General features: G+C 42.5%; 1 protein-coding gene across 1 annotated transcript in view; it reads left to right on the top strand.

Moving 5' to 3' along the window:
* The window catches only part of LOC124006932 (A disintegrin and metalloproteinase with thrombospondin motifs 2-like), an 80,606-nt gene that overhangs the window by 50,086 nt on the left and 10,794 nt on the right, over positions 1 to 19,726 (top strand). The window contains exons 5-12 of the mRNA XM_046317119.1: positions 10,981 to 11,064; positions 11,969 to 12,125; positions 12,841 to 12,946; positions 13,306 to 13,452; positions 15,630 to 15,762; positions 17,684 to 17,797; positions 17,923 to 18,068; positions 18,194 to 18,369. Of these exons, the coding sequence (XP_046173075.1) occupies positions 10,981 to 11,064; positions 11,969 to 12,125; positions 12,841 to 12,946; positions 13,306 to 13,452; positions 15,630 to 15,762; positions 17,684 to 17,797; positions 17,923 to 18,068; positions 18,194 to 18,369 (1,063 nt within the window). The remainder of the gene's footprint in view (positions 1 to 10,980; positions 11,065 to 11,968; positions 12,126 to 12,840; positions 12,947 to 13,305; positions 13,453 to 15,629; positions 15,763 to 17,683; positions 17,798 to 17,922; positions 18,069 to 18,193; positions 18,370 to 19,726) is intronic.

A 19,726-nucleotide genomic window follows, 5' to 3' on the forward strand; every position in this document is an offset into this window, starting at 1 on the left:
TCATAGAAGTGTTACTTAAAGAATTAGCCAACTTCAATTAATTCTGAATGCTGTGCTAGCTAAGACCAGAGGAGAGCACCCATTCCACCCATTTTAAAGTCCCTGCATTGGTTGCCTGTTAGTTTCTATAGTTGTAAAATTGCTTTAATTATTTTTTTAAAGCATTAAATCAAATGCATTTATAAAGCCCTTCTTACATCAGCTGATGTCACAAAGTGCTGTATAGAAACCCAGCCTTAAACCCCAAACAGCAAGCAATGCAGGTGTAGAAGCGCGGTGGCTAGGAAAAACTTCCTAGAAAGGCCAGAACCTAGGAAGAAACCTAGAGAGGAACCAGACTATGAGGGGTGGCCAATCCTCTTCTGGCTGTGCCGGGTGGAGATTATAACAGAACATGGCCAAGATGTTCAAATGTTCATAAATGACCAGCATGGTCAAATAATAATAATCATAGTGGTTGTCGAGGGTGAAACAGGTCAGCACCTCAGGAGTAAATGTCAGTTGGCTTTTCATAGCCGATCATTCAGAGTATCTCTGCTGTCTCTAGAGAGTTGAAAACAGCAGGTCTGGGACAGGTAGCACATCCGGTGAACAGGTCAGGGTTCCATAGCCGCAGGCAGAATAGTTGAAACTGGAGCAGCAGCACGGTCAGGTGGACTGGGGACAGCAAGGAGTCATCAGGGCAGGTAGTCCTGAGGCATGGTCCTAGGGCTCAGATCCTCCGAAAGAGAGGAAAAAAGAGAGACAGAGAGAAAGAGAGAAAAAGAGAGAGAGAATTAGAGAGCATACTTAAATTCACACAGGACACTGGATAAGACAGGAGAAATACTCCAGATATAACAGACTGACCCTAGCCCCCCGACACATAAACTACTGCAGCATAAATACTGGAGGCTGAGACAGGAGGGGTCAGGAGACACTGTGGCCCCGTCCGATAATACCCCCGGGCAGGGCCAAGCAGGCAGGATATAACTCCACCCACTTTGCCAAAGCACAGCCCCCACACCACTAGAGGGATATCTTCAACCACCAATTTACCATCCTGAGACAAGGACGAGGAAAGCCCACAAAGATCTCCGCCACGGCACAACCCAAGGGGGGGCGCCAACCTGGAAAGGAAGATCACGTCAGTGACTCAACCCACTCAAGTGACCCACCCCTCCTGCGTCAATGTTCAAGGCATTAAATGGCCTTGAACCGGAATACATGTCTGATATTCTTTTAACAAACGTGTCTGGTCGGTCCCTCAGATCTTCTGGCGCTGGTCTTTTACTCGTTCCGAAGTTCAGAACCAAAACCTTTGGTGAGTTTGCTTTCAGTCACTATGGTCCTGGCCTTTGGAACAGCCTGTCAGAAGATCTTAGGGCCTCATAAACTGTTGAGATTTTAAATATCTTAAAGAGATCCACTGGTACTTTTGTATACGTTTTAGCTAGTAGTTCTGAAAGTAGCACTCAGGAGCCAAAAGTCGTCCCCGAAAAATGCTTACTACGTCACATATGTGCAGATATGTGCACAACGTCCTTGTCCTCTCTCTCTCTCTCTCTCTCTCTCTCTCTCTCTCTCTCTCTCTCTCTCTCTCTCTCTCTCTCTCTCTCTCTCTCTCTCTCTCTCTCTCTCTCTCTGCTGTGTCCACTGAGCCATTGGGCCTAGCCGCTTGCTAGCTGTCACTCAAATGCTAGGGTCTGAAGCTCATTGACTAGGGGGCTGGCCCACAAGGGGGGGAAAAGTAGGGAAAATGGCACGGCATAGCTTCAAAAAAAACATCTCTTTCAAACTAGAGATTTCTTTGCTAGTTGGGGTAAGACTGTAATCCTACTCATAGTCTATGCATGTATTAACTACACATTGACAAATCCAGCACAAAGCGAGAGGTTTAAAAAATACTTTCTCAGTCACCAAAGTAGTCAGAGTCTTTACTTTACCATGCTTTTACGTAAGGTGCTCTTAGTCATACTATCTATTTGATTTATTTTATCCCATTCTATTTACCGTATTTATTTTAATGCATTAGTCTCTCTCTATTTACCGTATTTATTTTAATGCATTAGTCTCTCTCTATTTACCGTATTTATTTTAATGCATTAGTCTCTCTCTATTTACCGTATTTATTTTAATGCATTAGTCTCTCTCTATTTACCGTATTTATTTTAATGCATTAGTCTCTCTCTATTTACCGTATTTATTTTAATGCATTAGTCTCTCTCTATTTACCGTATTTATTTTAATGCATTAGTCTCTCTCTATTTACCGTATTTATTTTAATGCATTAGTCTCTCTCTATTTACCGTATTTATTTTAATGCATTAGTCTCTCTCTATTTACCGTATTTATTTTAATGCATTAGTCTCTCTCTATTTACCGTATTTATTTTAATGCATTAGTCTCTCTCTATTTACCGTATTTATTTTAATGCATTAGTCTCTCTCTATTTACCGTATTTATTTTAATGCATTAGTCTCTCTCTATTTACCGTATTTATTTTAATGCATTAGTCTCTCTCTATTTACCGTATTTATTTTAATGCATTAGTCTCTCTCTATTTACCGTATTTATTTTAATGCATTAGTCTCTCTCTATTTACTGTATTTATTTTAATGCATTAGTCTCTCTCTATTTACCGTATTTATTTTAATGCATTAGTCTCTCTCTATTTACCGTATTTATTTTAATGCATTAGTCTCTCTCTATTTACCGTATTTATTTTAATGCATTAGTCTCTCTCTATTTACCGTATTTATTTTAATGCATTAGTCTCTCTCTATTTACCGTATTTATTTTAATGCATTAGTCTCTCTCTATTTACCGTATTTATTTTAATGCATTAGTCTCTCTCTATTTACCGTATTTATTTTAATGCATTAGTCTCTCTCTATTTACCGTATTTATTTTAATGCATTAGTCTCTCTCTATTTACCGTATTTATTTTAATGCATTAGTCTCTCTCTATTTACCGTATTTATTTTAATGCATTAGTCTCTCTCTATTTACCGTATTTATTTTAATGCATTAGTCTCTCTCTATTTACCGTATTTATTTTAATGCATTAGTCTCTCTCTATTTACTGTATTTATTTTAATGCATTAGTCTCTCTCTATTTACCGTATTTATTTTAATGCATTAGTCTCTCTCTATTTACCGTATTTATTTTAATGCATTAGTCTCTCTCTATTTACCGTATTTATTTTAATGCATTAGTCTCTCTCTATTTACCGTATTTATTTTAATGCATTAGTCTTTCTCTATTTACCGTATTTATTTTAATGCATTTACATTTAAGTCATTTTAATGCATTAGTCTCTTATCCAGACTGTATTTATTTTAATGCATTCACCTTATGACATCCAGTAGAACATTTTAATGCATTAGTCTCTCTCTATTTACCGTATTTATTTTAATGCATTAGTCTCTCTCTATTTACCGTATTTATTTTAATGCATTAGTCTCTCTCTATTTACCGTATTTATTTTAATGCATTAGTCTCTCTCTATTTACCGTATTTATTTTAATGCATTAGTCTCTCTCTATTTACCGTATTTATTTTAATGCATTAGTCTTTCTCTATTTACCGTATTTATTTTAATGCATTAGTCTCTCTCTATTTACCGTATTTATTTTAATGCATTAGTCTCTCTCTATTTACCGTATTTATTTTAATGCATTAGTCTTTCTCTATTTACCGTATTTATTTTACATTTACATTTAAGTCATTTAGCAGACGCTCTTATCCAGAGCGACTTACAAATTGGTGCATTCACCTTATGACATCCAGTAGAACATTTTAATGCATTAGTCTCTCATGTCCATTGTTATTTTATTATTGTTTGAATATTTTATTTGTCTCATTTTAGAGAAAGAAAATATATTTTTATCTTTCTTAACTTATATTATTTTATTTGTTGGGAAATGCATCCTATGTGAGGGAATTTGCTTTATAAATTAAGTCTGATTTGCAGGCATTCAGACAGACAGACAGACAGACAGACAGACAGACAGACAGACAGACAGACAGACAGACAGACAGACAGACAGACAGACAGACAGACAGACAGACAGACAGACAGACAGACAGACAGACAGACAGACAGACAGACAGACAGACAGACAGACAGACAGACAGACAGACAGACAGACAGACAGACAGACAGACAGACAGACAGACAGACAGACAAGCTCAGGGCTCAGGTGCAGCTGGCCCCGCCCATCAGGAGTGAGTTGCCCAAGCCCCAGGATCCCAGGGGGTTTCGACCAAGGACATCTTCTGAAGGTTGCTTAGCAACTCTTATGTAGAAGAAGAGGAGAGAGAGCTAGAGAGCATGAGGGAGAAAGGCAGTGTTCACCTGACTGGTGACTGGTCCTTAACGGATCTGATAGACTCGCTTTGGAGTATTGTGTATTGGTGCCATTTCAACTGCATTCAATTGCATAAAGGAATCAGGTATCTGAACTCCAACGTAAGTTCTATAATATTGTCATTTTAGTCTTTGTCAAGAAACCCTGTAATGGCCTATTGTAAAATGATAAGATGTGTAATAGATAATAATACAGCTAAAGATTTTCTATCAGAGTTGGTTTTTGCATTATCCTATTTTTCCTCTCCTCCCTCCCTCTCTCACCCGATCTCTCTTATGCTTTCTCTTTCTCTGCCTCTCTCTCTCTCTCTCTCTCTCTCTCTCTCTCTCTCTTTCTTTCTCTCTCTCCTCCCTCCCTCTCTCACCCGATCTCTCTTATGCTTTCTCTTTCTCTGCCTCTCTGCCTCTCTGCCTCTCTCTCTCGCTCTCTCTCTCTCTCTCTCTCTCCCCCTCTCTGCCTCTCTCTCTCTCTCTCTCTCTCTCTCCCCTCTCTCTGCCTCTCTCTCTCTCTCTCTTTCTCTCTCTCTCTCTCTCTCTCTCCTCTCTCTCTCTCTCTCTCTCTCTCTCTCTCTCTCTCTCTCTCTCTCTCTCTCTCTCTCTCTCTCTCTCCCTCTCTCTCCTCTCTCTCTCTCTCTCTTTCTCTGCTCTCTGCCTCTCTGCCTCTCTCTCTCTCTCTCTCTCTCTCTCTCTCTCTCTCTCTCTCTCTCTCTCTCTCTCTCTCTCTCTCTCTCTCTCTCTCTCTCTCTCTCTCTCTCCTCTCAGTTTCCCGTGTCTATCAATGGTCCACCACCCAAAGGACATCCAGCCAACTTGACACAACTGTGGGCCAGCATCCATGTGGAAAGCTTTCGACACCTTGTAGAGTCCATTCCTGATGATATGAGGATGTTCTGAGGGGGGAAGGGGGGTGCAATTAGGGCTGTTGTGCTGACGGTCACCACACTGACGGTCACGAGTCATGACGGCAGTCAAATTTCACGTGACCGTTTAGTCACGGTAATTAGGCTTCTCCAAGCTCTGATACTGCTGATGGTCATTAGTAGCCTACCAAACTTGCTAACTGCCTGGTACTTAGCACTATATTGTCCCTCTAATCACTCTGACATCAAAGCAAATGTAATCGAAAATCTAATAAAACACTTCATGAAAGCCCATAAGCTCATATTGCTCAACATTTCTATAGGCTATGTAATTACGGGAGAAAACCGAGTGATGGCCTCTACTAAAAAGAAGAGGATCCCATCAGCTTTCTATAGGCTAGATCTTTTAAGCACATGTATTGTCTTTACAACAGGAGTATAGCCGACCTGGCTATAGATAGATTACATAAATGTGATGACATGTATTTTGACATGCATTTTGTCCCACTACCCCTGTTTCAAGACAGGTGCATGATAATGGTCCATTATAAATCAAAATAATGTCACACATATATTATTTAATATATATATATAAAGACAAGATTAAATCAATAATAGCCTGATGGGTGACAATATTATCCTATACCTTGTAAATTCTAAATGATCACTTGTGAATGACGCACAACATAAGAAATACCTTTTTTTGCGACTTTTTCGAATCGTAGTCGCACATCTCATGTAGCCTAGCCCATAAACCTATATGTTGTCATAAGGCTTGGATCACAACTGAAGTGGCCAAATAACTTCTTAAAATTAAGCACATTAATCTGCTTTACAAGGGGTGTGGAGCCTAACTGGAATATTTTAGCAGTGCGTGAGTTTCAAGTTTGGGGAAGATAATTGTCACGCTCGTCGTATGAAGGAGACCAAGGTGCAGCATGGTATGCGTACATTCTTATTTATTTAACGAATGAACACTGAACAAACTAACAAAATAACAAAATGAACCATGAAGCTATATGGATAGTGCAGACAGGCAACTAAACATAGAACAAGATCCCACAAATACCAAAGGGAAATGGCTACCTAAATATGATCCCCAATCAGAGACAACGATAAACAGCTGCCTCTGATTGGGAACCATATCAGGCCACCATAAACATACAAATCACCTATACTTACAAAACTCTAGACATACAAAAAATAACGTACTCACCCTAGTCACACCCTGGCCTAACCAAAATATAAACAAAACAGAGATATCTCAGGTCAGGGCGTGACAATAATTTTCACCATAAAAATGCACCTTTATAATAAAAGCATTACATGCATAATTGTATTTGCAGTCACTTTTGGTTATGTTTTTTGCGCTTATAGCCTTCCGTGTGCGCATTGCTGAGCTTATAATGTGAAGAAATAGCCTAATAGTTTATCAACATTTTAAGCTAAACGTTCGGATCTGTCGCATCGGCCACATTGTGTGGTTGTATTACAGTTTCTCAATCGCTTCTCCCCCAAAAATTGGAACAGTCTTAACCCTTGTGTTGTCTTAAGCATAAAAAAATGGCCCGCCACGATGTTTAACAGCAGACAAAAACCCCTAAATTATATTTTTTCAACTTGAAATTTGATGACTTTTCGTAGAGTGACCCAAACATTAGAAAAAGTGAAACATCGCCTTTGTTCATTTTTCCATGAAAGCTGTACACCACCAGGGTACAAAGACTGTCTTAGGGTCATCTTTGACCTGGCAGTTATAAAATAATTTACCCACCGCGTAAACCACAGACTCACACACAATGAGAAATTGAGATTATGTGTGCTACTGGTTGAACTTAGCCAGCAGCTCCTCAAGAGGAAGATCATCATGGTTGGCACAGTTAGAAAGAAGAAGCCTGAGCTCCCCTGCACTCCTCACAACAAGTATGTGGTCCTCCTGAGCACTGCACAAAATGGCTGAGATCAGCAATCATCCTGGACTACAACTGCAACAAAGGAGGCGTGGACAACCTGGACAAGGTGATTGGAACTTACAGCTGTAGGAGGATGACTGCCCGCTGGCCCCTGGTCATCTTCCATAACATCATTGATGTGTCCTCATACAATGCCTTTGTGATATGGAACCAGATCAACCCTATCAGGATGCCTGATAAGCGGAACAAGAGGAGTGTGTTCCCGGGGCAGCTGGGAAAGGCACTTGTAGCCCCACACAGCAGCTCTCCCGCACGGCAGCCTCTGCAGCACTTGTGAAAGCTGTTCAGGGGGCTGAATCTTGTCCTGATCCACCTGAGGCTGCAGCTGGGGCAGGAAAGAGGAGGAGATTCCAATTCAGCCCCCCCCCATGGGGGGCCCCCCCATGTGATAAATACATCTGCAAAGTTCATGCACACACTTGCACACTGTCCTATATGTGCTAATTAGAGTTGATTGATTTATGTTCATCACGTTTTTGTTTTGTTATTATCTTATTTTATTCTTATTTATTGTTGTTGTTTACACACCTTGTGGGTCGGGCAATGGTTAAAAAAGCGGGAGAAGACCAGTATTTTGTAGTTGAATTCCTCATTGGTACAATATATAAGAATATATCATTATGTTGCCAAAAAAGTTCAAGACTGTTTCCCCTTCAATAAAATGCATTCAAGGCAATTTTTTGCACATTTCTACTACTTTCTTAAGTTATACAAGCGCTCCTCTTGCTAAAAAAGTAATGTTTACACCTATGCATTACCTTTTAGCAATAATAATAAACCTCTACTTTAGTAAAGAATGACAGGTGTGTTGTAATAAAAACAAGTGGTGTCCACTGATTAAATGCAGTCTGTCTGCATTGTGAAGAGGGAAAACACAGATATGAACAAAGTTTGTGATGAATGACAGGTTGTTTCCTCGTGCAAAATACATTTGGGGTTTGAAATTCAATTACGTTTCTTTATTTTAGGGGTTTAGTGAAGGCAGGTCATTTTTACCCTTAGGACAAGGGGAGTATACAGAATGAAAAGACCACACAAGGGTTAACATTCTCTAAACTGTAAGTGCAATTGTCACAGCTGATTGCATTGTCTGCAAAATGTAGTAACTCACCCAAAACATTTAAATTAATGCTTCAAACCCTAGTTATTGTGTCAGTAAATTGGCCAATGCCACCAAAATTAAACTTTTTTTTTGTCATCGTGTGAGCCGTGCTGGTCAAGATGTTTAGATGTTTTTTCACATCTTGTAGCTCAGTTGGTAGAGCATGGCGCTTGTAACGCCAGGGTAGTGGGTTCGATCCCCGGGACCACCCATATGTAGAATGTATGCACACATGACTGTAAGTCGCTTTGGATAAAAGCGTCTGCTAAATGGCATATATTATTATTATATTATTCACCATGCCAGTCAACGCTGGAAATGTTTGTTATACAAATGTCAGTTTTGTTCTACTTTTCTTTGACACTGACTGCTTACTGTACCAGAAGGTCAGTTTTGTCTAGCTGAACGATATTGTGTATCACACTGAGCTTTTTAGATACCGATGCACATTTGTATGTGTACAGTACATTTATTTTTGTAGCAATGTGTTACATGTAAACAGAAAATTCACATTTTCATGTCCATTTTTACATATAAAGTCATATATAGTGAACAGAAAATTTGCCAGAAAAGTACATCCATGCAAAGAAATGAAAAACTGCAACAATGAAAAAACTGTGGTAGTTCTGTAAAAAACAATACATTGTGCCTCCTCACAGTACGTAACACTACAAGTCCCCATCTTCTTGGTGGACATCCTGTCGCTCTTGTTGATCTGCTTTTCGTCAATATTGCATCTGATATTTTCCCTTGCGATCCACCGAAAGGAAAACTCTTGCGTGGCACAACCATCCCCTGTAACCATCCACTGTAACCATCCCCTGCAATGATCGCCTGTGATGATCCCCTGCAACCATCCCCTGCAATGATCGCCTGTGATGATCCCCTGCAATGATCGCCTGTGATGATCCCCTGCAACCATCCCCTGCAATGATCGCCTGTGATGATCCCCTGCAACCATCCCCTGCAATGATCGCCTGTGATGATCGCCTGTGATGATCCCCTGCAACCATCCCCTGTAATGATCGCCTGTGATGATCCCCTGTGATGATCCCCTGCAACCATCCCCTGCAATGATCGCCTGTGATGATCCCCTGTGATGATCCCCTGCAACCATCCCCTGCAAAGATCGCCTGTGATGATCCCCTGTGATGATCCCCTGCAACCATCCCCTGTAATGATCGCCTGTGATGATCCCCTGTGATGATCCCCTGCAACCATCCCCTGTAATGATTGCCTGTGATGATCCCCTGCAACCATCCCCTGTAATGATCGCCTGTGATGATCCCCTGCAACCATCCCCTGTAATGATCGCCTGTGATGATCCCCTGTGATGATCCCCTGTGATGATCCCCTGCAACCATCCCCTGTAATGATCGCCTGTGATGATCCCCTGTGATGATCGCCTGTGATGATCCCCTGTGATGATCCCCTGCAACCATCCCCTGTAATGATCGCCTGTGATGATCCCCTGTGATGATCCCCTGCAACCATCCCCTGTAATGATCGCCTGTGATGATCCCCTGCAACCATCCCCTGTAATGATCGCCTGTGATGATCCCCTGTGATGATCGCCTGTGATGATCCCCTGTGATGATCCGCTGCAACCATCCCCTGCAATGATCGCCTGTGATGATCCCCTGTGATGATCCCCTGCAACCATCCCCTGCAATGATCGCCTGTGATGATCCCCTGCAACCATCCCCTGTAATGATCGCCTGTGATGTCCCCACAAGCAGCATTCATGGCATCTAACAGAGACATCTGATCTCGTGCCTGATAGTCATATACTTTCCACCTCTATGCTTTAAAAAAACTCTTCTATCAGATTCAGGAATGGGGAGTATGGTGGAAGGAACGCCATTGTTATCCTTTCACGTGCAGCAAACCATTCCTTACAATGTTGGTTCGGTGGAAGCTGACATTATCCCATACAATTACTTAATTTGTCAAATCTGGTCTAACTTAACCTCTTTGGTGTTCTGATATTAGGTCTCTGTAAAGTATTTAGAAAGGCCAGGAGAAGTTGGATGTTATAGGGCCCAATGTGTTGAACATGTGTGCTCACACCATTCTCAGAAATGGCAGCACACATTGTAATATTTGATTGAACCCAGCCTCGTCCACAAAAACAAGAATGTGGATCATTTCATGTCCTTCCAGCTCCCCTGTTCTCTATATAGTAACACAGAAACAAGAATGTGGATCATTTCATGTCCTTCCAGCTCCCCTGTTCTCTATATAGTAACACAGAAACTAAATGTAATGTTAGCTTTACATAGCCTATTCTAGAATCAGACAATTTAGTAAAGTTGAAATGTTTTCTGTTCTTATGGCTATCTACAAATTCAAGAAGTCCATACAGGCATCAGTGAAGTACAGTAGAACTCCCTGTACAATATACCATGTGCACACCAATGGTTTACCTGGAGATACTGGTACCGCAGCTCCTACCTGAACATACTGGTTCCACAGCTCCTACCTGAACATACTGGTACCACAGCTCCTACCTGAACATACTGGTACCACAGCTCCTACCTGAACATACTGGTACTACAGCTCCTACCAGGACATACTGGTACCACAGCTCAAATCTAGCCAATGAAAAACTAGTATTCAACAATGCTGTGGTATAAGATCATGTGCTGTATTGTCAGGCCACATGCCCATGTCTGGTTTGTCTGTCTCTGCAGGTGAATGAGATTTACCAGGATGGTACCCTGGGTGCCCACATCAACGTGGTTCTGGTCCGAATCATCATGTTGTGTCCTGCAAAGGTAAGACACAGTAGGTCTCAGTCATTCACTAACATGGTCAGCGGATGTAACCTGTAGGAGGTAGACCGATCCCCATGTTGAAATACATCTGTACTCTGGTATTAGGGTGGAACTCTGTTGGAGCTTGGGGTTTGGTGGGGGTTGGTGTGGGGTTGATGGGGGTTGGTGGGGGTTGATGGGGGGTTGGTGGGGGTTGGTGTGGGGTTGATGGGGGTTGGTGTGGGGTTGATGGGGGGTTGGTGTGGGGTTGGTGTGGGGTTGATGGGGGTTGGTGTGGGGTTGATGGGGGTTGGTGTGGGGTTGATGGGGGTTGGTGTGGGGTTGATGGGGGTTGGTGTGGGGTTGATGGGGGTTGGTGTGGGGTTGATGGGGGTTGATGGGGGTTGGTGGGGGTTGGTGGGGGTTGGTGGGGGTTGGTGGGGGGTTGATGCGGTAGGAGATCAGTTTGTGTTTTGCCCTCTCCCTGTCTGTCTGTATAATGTTTAAAATGCCCCCCCAATTATTTTTTTTAAGATTTAAAGAAAATAATCCACCTGTACTGTATCTACTTTTGGAAACAGTGTATTTAATAGTAAAACCCCATTACCATAGCTACAGAATAAGGCTTTTTCTCATTTGGTGTGTTAGGTGTTACATGGATTGTATTATGGATTGCCTGTGATTGCCAGTTTATATGAGAGAATTCCTAATTTGCTGTCATGGCATCGGTGTGTCACCTCTAAGGCATTTGGAACTTCAAGAGTACCACCTACTGGCTAGCAGGATATGCCACGAATACTTTGGAGAAAAAAAGTCATTTCAATGCACTGCAGACATTCTGGGAAATATACAACATCCTCTTACAGAGTTTGTAAAGAAGAGACTGAGTACATGTGGTGACAGTCCTTTCCTGTATCGGCTCCAGTCTTTGAGTCTGATAGAGCTGGGGAACCCGTCTCAGAGTCTGGAGAATGTATGTCGCTGGGCCTTCCTGCAGCAGAAGGAAGACAGGGGTGATGCAGAGTACCATGACCATGCCATCTTCCTCACCAGACAGGAGTTTGGCCCCTCCGGCATGCAAGGTACTGGACATACTTATTAATGTGCTCTCATACAATATACACATCAGGTGCTCTCGTACAATATACACATCAGTTGTGTGCATACAGTATACACACTCCTTTCTCTCTCTCTCTCTCTCTCTCTCTCTCTCTCTCTCTCTCTCTCTCTCTCTCTCTCTCTCTCTCTCTCTCTCTCTCTCTCTCTCTCTCTCTCTCTCTCTCTCTCTCTCTCTCTCTCTCTCTCTCTCTCTCTCTCTCTCTCTCTCTCTCTCTCTCTCTCTCTCTCTCTCTCTCTCTCTCTCTCTTTCTCTCCCTTTCTCTCTCTCTCTCTCGCTTTCAATTAAATTAAATTAGCTTTATTTGCATGACGTAACAATGTACATATTGCCAAGCTTACTTTGGAGATTTACAATATTAACATCATTAAATAATAATAATCAATATGGTCAAAGGGACAACAGTAACAACAATAATCAAGGGTCAAAATAACCAACACATTGAACAATAACAATTACAATAAGCATAGAGGACAGGTTGTCTCTCTCTCTCTCTCACACACTTTTTCTCTCCTCTCCTCTCCTCTCCTCTCCTCTCCTCTCCTCTCCTCTCCTCTCCTCTCCTCTCCTCTCCTCTCCTCTCCTCTCCTCTCCTCTCCCCTCTCTCTCTCTCTCTCTCTCTCTCTCTCTCTCTCTCTCTCTCTCTCTCTCTCTTTACCTCTCTTTCTCTCGTTGCTTAGGTTACGCTCCTGTGACGGGTATGTGCCACCCAGTGCGGAGCTGCACTCTCAACCACGAGGATGGCTTCTCCTCTGCCTTCGTTGTGGCACACGAGACTGGACACGTGTGAGACACACTTATACACACACACCATTCAACACACAGTATACAAACACCATTCAACACACAGTATACACAAACACCATTCAACACACAGTATACACACACCATTGAACACACAGTATACACACACCATTCAACACACAGTATACACACACCATTCAACACACAGTATACACACACCATTCAACACACAGTATACACACACCATTCAACACACAGTATACACAAACACATGTATTACTACAGTTAGAGGCATTTACATTTTGTAGGTTAACTCTATTGAAAATGAATACAGCACACCTGCATGCATACTCCCAGACGTGTAATTAGTGCCTGCTGTTTATGTGACGCCCCCCTGACAGGCTGGGTATGGAGCACGATGGGCCCCCTGGTAATGAATGTGGTGATGAGGTGCCCATGGGAAGCATCATGGCCCCTCTGGTGCAGGCTGCCTTCCATCGATTCCACTGGTCCCGATGCAGCCAGGAGGAGCTCAACAAGTACCTGAAGTGAGTCCAGGTCAACCCTGACCTCTGACCTCTCTCTGGTGCCACAGTCAGGACATACACATCTCTACCCCAGGATAACATGGCTTTATGTTGTCTTATGGTCTTGTACAGATTAGGTTATTCATTATGGAGGGAGGGAGATCTCTGTGTGTGTATTGCAGCCATGTGGCTCATCCCTTATGGCAGGGTTCCAAACAAATGGCTTGGTGGTTTGAGGAAAATATACAGTGGGGAGAACAAGTATTTGATATACTGCCGATTTTGCAGGTTTTCCAACTTACAAAACATGTAGAGGTCTGTAATTCTTATCATAGGTTCACTTCAACTGTGAGAGACGGAATCTAAAACAAAAAATCCAGAAAATCACATTGTATGATTTTTAAGTAATTTATTTGCATTTTATTGCATGGCATAAGTATTTGATACATCAGAAAAGCAGAACTTAATATTTGGTACAGAAACCTTTATTTGCAATTACAGAGATCATACGTTTCCTGTAGTTCTTGACCAGGTTTGCACACACTGCAGCAGGGATTTTGGCCCACTCCTCCATACAGACCTTCTCCAAATACTTCAGGTTTCGAGGCTGTCGCTGGGCAATACGGACTTTCAGCTCCCTCCAAAGATTTTCGATTGGGTTCAGGACCTTGAGATGCTACTTACGGAGACACTCATTAGTTGCCCTGGCTGTGTGTTTCGGGTCGTTGTCATGCTGGAAGACCCAGCCACGACCCATCTTCAATGCTCTTACTGAGGGAAGGAGGTTGTTGGCCAAGATCTCGCGATACATAGCCCCATCCATCCTCCCCTCAATATGGTGCAGTCGTCCTGTCCCCTTTGCAGAAAAGCATCCCCAAAGAATGATGTTTCCACCTCCATGCTTCACAGTTGGGATGATGTTCTTGGGGTTGTACTCATCCTTCTTTTACCTCCAAACACGGCGAGTGGAGTTTAGACCAAAAAGCTCTATTTTTGTCTCATCAGACCACATGACCTTCTCCCATTCCTCCTCTGGATCATCCAGATGGTCATTGGCAAACATCAGACGGGCCTGGACATGCGCTGGCTTGAGCAGGGGGATCTTGTGTGCGCTGCAGGATTTTAATCCATGACGGCGTAGTGTAGTTTTCTTTGAGACTGTGGTCCCAGCTCTCTTCAGGTCATTGACCAGGTCCTGCCGTGTAGTTCTGGGCTGATCCCTCACCTTCCTCATTGATGCCCCACGAGTTGAGATCTTGCATGGAGCACCAGACCGAGGGTGATTGACCGTCATCTTGAACTTCATCCATTTTCTAATAATTGCGTCAACAGTTGTTGCCTTCTCACCAAGCTGTTTGCCTATTGTCCTGTAGCCCATCCCAGCCTTGTGCAGGTCTACAATTCTATCCCTGATGTCCTTACACAGCTCTCTGGTCTTGGCCAGTGTGGAGAGGTTGGAGTCTGTTTGATTGAGTGTGTGGACAGGTGTCTTTTATACAGGTAACGAGTTCAAACAGGTGCAGTTAATACAGGTAATGAGTGGAGAACAGGAGGGCTTCTTAAAGAAAAACTAACAGGTCTGTGAGAGCCGGAATTCTTACTGGTTGGTAGGTGATCAAATACTTATGTCGTGCAATAAAATGCAAGTTAATTACTTAAAAATCATACGATGTGATTTTCTGCATTTTTGTTTTAGATTCCGTCTCTCACAGTTGAAGTGTACCTATGATAAAAATGACAGACCTCTACATGCTTTGTAAGTAGGAAAACCTGCAAAATCGGCAGTGTATCAAATACTTGTTCTCCCCACTGTAATTCATATAGTTTAAAATGACTAAAACCAAATGGAAACTGTGTAGAAATGATAATGGACCTACATTCATACAGTTTCTTGACTGTTCAACTCACTAATAATCAATGTGCACCATCAATTGACCCCCGCACCTCTCTGATTCAGAGGGGTTAAATGCGGAAGACACATTTCAGTTGATGGCATTCAGTTGTTCAACAGTCAAGGAGCATCGAAAATTCCAAAAAACGATTGATAGAGAACTTTGCAAATGTAAACATTTTTGACGCCCTTGCCTTATGAGATTACAGTGTAAAACACAATGAATATTCCATTTTGAGATAATTAATTAAACTGATAGATCTTAACCAAACAATTCAACTCCAATGAATATGTTTTCCTCCCACAGCTCGTATGACTGTCTCCGTGACGACCCCTTCGACCATGACTGGCCGGCGTTGCCACAGTTACCAGGGATCCACTACTCTATGGACGAGCAGTGTCGCTTTGACTTTGGCGCCGGCTACACCATGTGCACGGCGGTGAGTCCTTCATCAACCTCACAGCCATATGTACCCGTATGCCCAAACAAGCTGTCGCCACACCAGCCGTGTCTAGCGCTGCTACCAATTTAATTGAATAGCCATCTCTTAGAAAGGTCACCATCTGGGCCCCAATGATGCTCAAATCTGACGGAGCCTGAGCTTCACACCAGCATCTCTCTTATGACCATCGTCCTTGACTTCATTCCTTGACTTCCTCCTTGACCCCTTTAACTAGGTCAAGGTCAGGGCGTGACCATAAAACTGTATACCATCTTAGCTTTTAAGGCATCCAGGGAAGCAAATATGATTTTTTTATGAACTCATGAGTTAAAAGCAGGCTGACTTCATCTGTTGGTGCAGTATGACCTCTTTAGATGAAAAAACACAGAACAATGCCGAACAAGTTTAATTGTCCCTCTTTAAAGAGGAAAGCTGCATGTCAGTTATATTTAAATGTGTTTCATTGTTTTGTTTCAAAAAGGCTGAACCTATTTGGGCGAGATGGTTTTTGTTTGATGTGGAAAGAAGAAAATGAAAACAGCTGTAACAGCGGGTTTCTGGATCACATTCTGGAGTAAATTGGAGGGAGTGTCTTTTGGATGCTTTGCTTCAATTTCTTGTCAAACTATTTCCTTAGCTGCAAAGGGTGGCCCGTTCAGCAAAGCAGGTAAGGCATCAGCCTAGGTCAGAGAAGTGTGTCCATAGCTTCTTTGTCTAATGTTGTCCACAAACCAGGTGTCTGCCAGGGTGTTTATTCTTTGTGACATTGATGAACGTTTGTGTCGTTCAGAGCTAGTATATTATGAATCTGGTGCACTGTAAGGTGACGTATGTTACTGACCTGTCTTCGTGTGTACACACACCCACACATAAACATGCCTCCATGATGTTTTCCATGTCTTTAGGTTCAGGTTACATGTATGTTACTGACCTGTCTTCGTGTGTACACACACCCACACGTAAACATGCCTCCATGATGTTTTCCATGTCTTTAGGTTCAGGTTACATGTATGTTACTGACCTGTCTTCGTGTGTACACACACCCACACGTAAACATGCCTCCATGATGTTTTCCATGTCTTTAGGTTCAGGTTACATGTATGTTCTCACACAGGTTGTTATTTTGATCGATGTTGATGGAATAAGCAAAGATGGGGTGATTTCAATGTAGTCTAAATCACTGTCGTTAAGTCGTGACTCGTGAAACACACTCCTGCGAATGTGTCTGACTGTACTGTGCTGGGAGTAAGACACACTATTTAAACATAACTAGTGCATCTGACCAAATCACGGCAGATTTTAGTTCTGGGTTAAGCAAGATTATGCTGTGAGTGACAACATGTTTTGATATAGATTCATAGAATGGTTTCTTCGTTCTACTGTATGTACTTCACGTGTTCAATGTCTTGTTGCATCAGATTTGACATGTTCAATGTCTTGTTGCATCAGATTTGACATGTTCAATGTCTTGTTGCATCAGATTTGACATGTTCAATGTCTTGTTGCATCAGATTTGACATGTTCAATGTCTTGTTGCATCAGATTTGACATGTTCAATGTCTTGTTGCATCAGATTTGACATGTTCAATGTCTTGTTGCATCAGATTTGACATGTTCAATGTCTTGTTGAATGACCATGGTAATGTTTGTGCTTCACAACATGTAAATATTAACATAGACATCCTTAATGACAGTATTAATTGTTGTTCTGACTAGACCCTACCGTGTGTAAGCTTACAACTATTCACAATATTAGAGCTGCATTGGGCAGATATAGTATTCAGTGAATGTCACCAGCGCCAATTTTGGACGGTTGTGTACATACACTACAGTTTATGTTTTCTTGGTTGACATGTTAAGGCTGAGGGAAGCTTTCTTGATCAGCATCTGAGAGAGAGCATGAATCTGTTTCTTTTAGTACAGCACCTACGACCCCTGCACGCAGCTCTGGTGCAGTCACCCAGACAACCCATTCTTCTGCAAAACCAAGAAGGGTCCGCCCATCGACGGCACTATGTGTGCAGCAGGGAAGGTACGAAAGGTTCCTCTTTACATACTCGTGCTTTGCTTCAATGTTTCTGTCAACATATGCAGTGACAACTCTCTTCGTCTCTCGCTCTCTCTCTCTCTCTCTTCCTCTCTTTCCCTCTCTTTCAGCACTGCTTCAAGGGTTACTGCATGAAGTTGACCCCAGACATTCTGAGACAGGATGGTGCCTGGGGCCAGTGGAGTAACTTTGGCTCCTGCTCCCGTACCTGTGGGGGTGGTGTGCGCTTCCGGACCCGTCAGTGTGACAACCCAATGTGAGTACAGCACAAGACGACAAGCTGATAGGTGTGCTTTAACTCTTTGTTAACGATAGGAAAGTGTCTATAATGTCTCAAATGTAAAGGAACTCCCGCTGTCTCTCTCCTTTGCCCTAACTCAGCCCTGCCAATGGAGGACGCACCTGCTATGGCAACAGCTATGAGTTCCAGCTGTGTAACCTAGAGGAGTGCTCCAAGCCCTTTGTTGACTTCAGGGAGGAGCAGTGCAAGATGTGGGAGCCCTACTTTGAGTATGACAACACCAAGCACCACTGGCTGCCCTATGAGCATCCTGACAGTAAGTCCACACTGATGCCTGGCTGGGAGTCTAAAAGCCTTTGAAAAAGACAGAGGGACCAGTGAAGCGTTCATTTAGCCCTATTCTTAAAAATGGGGACTGTGTCATAGCATAACTACCACTGTCTTGACAATGAGTTATTTACCCATACGTTAAATACATTGAAGCAAGTACACTCACATAAATACATTGAAGCAAGTATACTCACATAAATACATTGAAGCAAGTACACTCACATAAATACATTGAAGCAAGTATACTCACATAAATACATTGAAGCAAGTACACTCACATAAATACATTGAAGCAAGTACACTCACATAAATACATTGAAGCAAGTACACTCACATAAATACATTGAAGCAAGTACACTCACATAAATACATTGAAGCAAGTATACTCACATAAATACATTGAAGCAAGTACACTCACATAAATACATTGAAGCAAGTACACTCACATAAATACATTGAAGCAAGTACACTCACATAAATACATTGAAGCAAGTACACTCACATAAATACATTGAAGCAAGTACACTCACATAAATGCACACAATAGGTTTGACATGCAAAAAACAAGACCCAACTATTTGCCATATTTTTACACTTAGAATAGAAGCTGAATATAAGAATTGTCCATCCTATCACCTCTCCTTTTTGATTAGTACTTTCTGCGCATGCCTTTCCCTCTGTACTGTCCAGAGATTGGACCAGTAAGCATAGGAGGTTTATAATGCCCTCACAGCAGCTGTTACCACTCAGGCCAGATGTGTTTTTTACTCAGAAGTTGGCTTGGAGGTTCTGTTGAAGCAGAGAGAGGAAAAAGTATAGACCACTGCTCTCATTTTCCCATTGTGAGGCCAGGACTTTATAAAACTCTGAAGTTACATAACGTGGCCCATAGCAAAACAGACAGCTTAGCTTTAGGTGGAGAGAAGGGAGGAGAAGGAGGAGGAGATTAGGGGGGGGTGAGAAGGAGGACAAGGAGGGGGAAGAGGAGGAGGAGGACAAGGAGGGGGAAGAGGAGGAGGGGGAAGAGGAGGAGAGGGAAGAGGAGGAAGAGGAGGAGGAGGATAGGCATCTGGCTGCACTGACATCCACATTACTTCACAGGGCTTCACAGTGTATTACCCAGTAGCTCAAGTCTCTAGACAATCATAATGATTGAGTGGGATCAGAAGAGTAAACCTGGGTTTTGAGGACTGATTGGTTTACTGAGGAATCTGAGAGGCCCCGGTTCAAACAAATAGACAGACAGCACTGCTGACACACACACACACACACACACACACACACACACACACACACACACACACACACACACACACACACACACACACACACACACACACACA

Source organism: Oncorhynchus gorbuscha, linkage group LG20 (assembly GCF_021184085.1).
Source record: "Oncorhynchus gorbuscha isolate QuinsamMale2020 ecotype Even-year linkage group LG20, OgorEven_v1.0, whole genome shotgun sequence".
Lineage (NCBI taxonomy): Eukaryota > Metazoa > Chordata > Actinopteri > Salmoniformes > Salmonidae > Oncorhynchus > Oncorhynchus gorbuscha.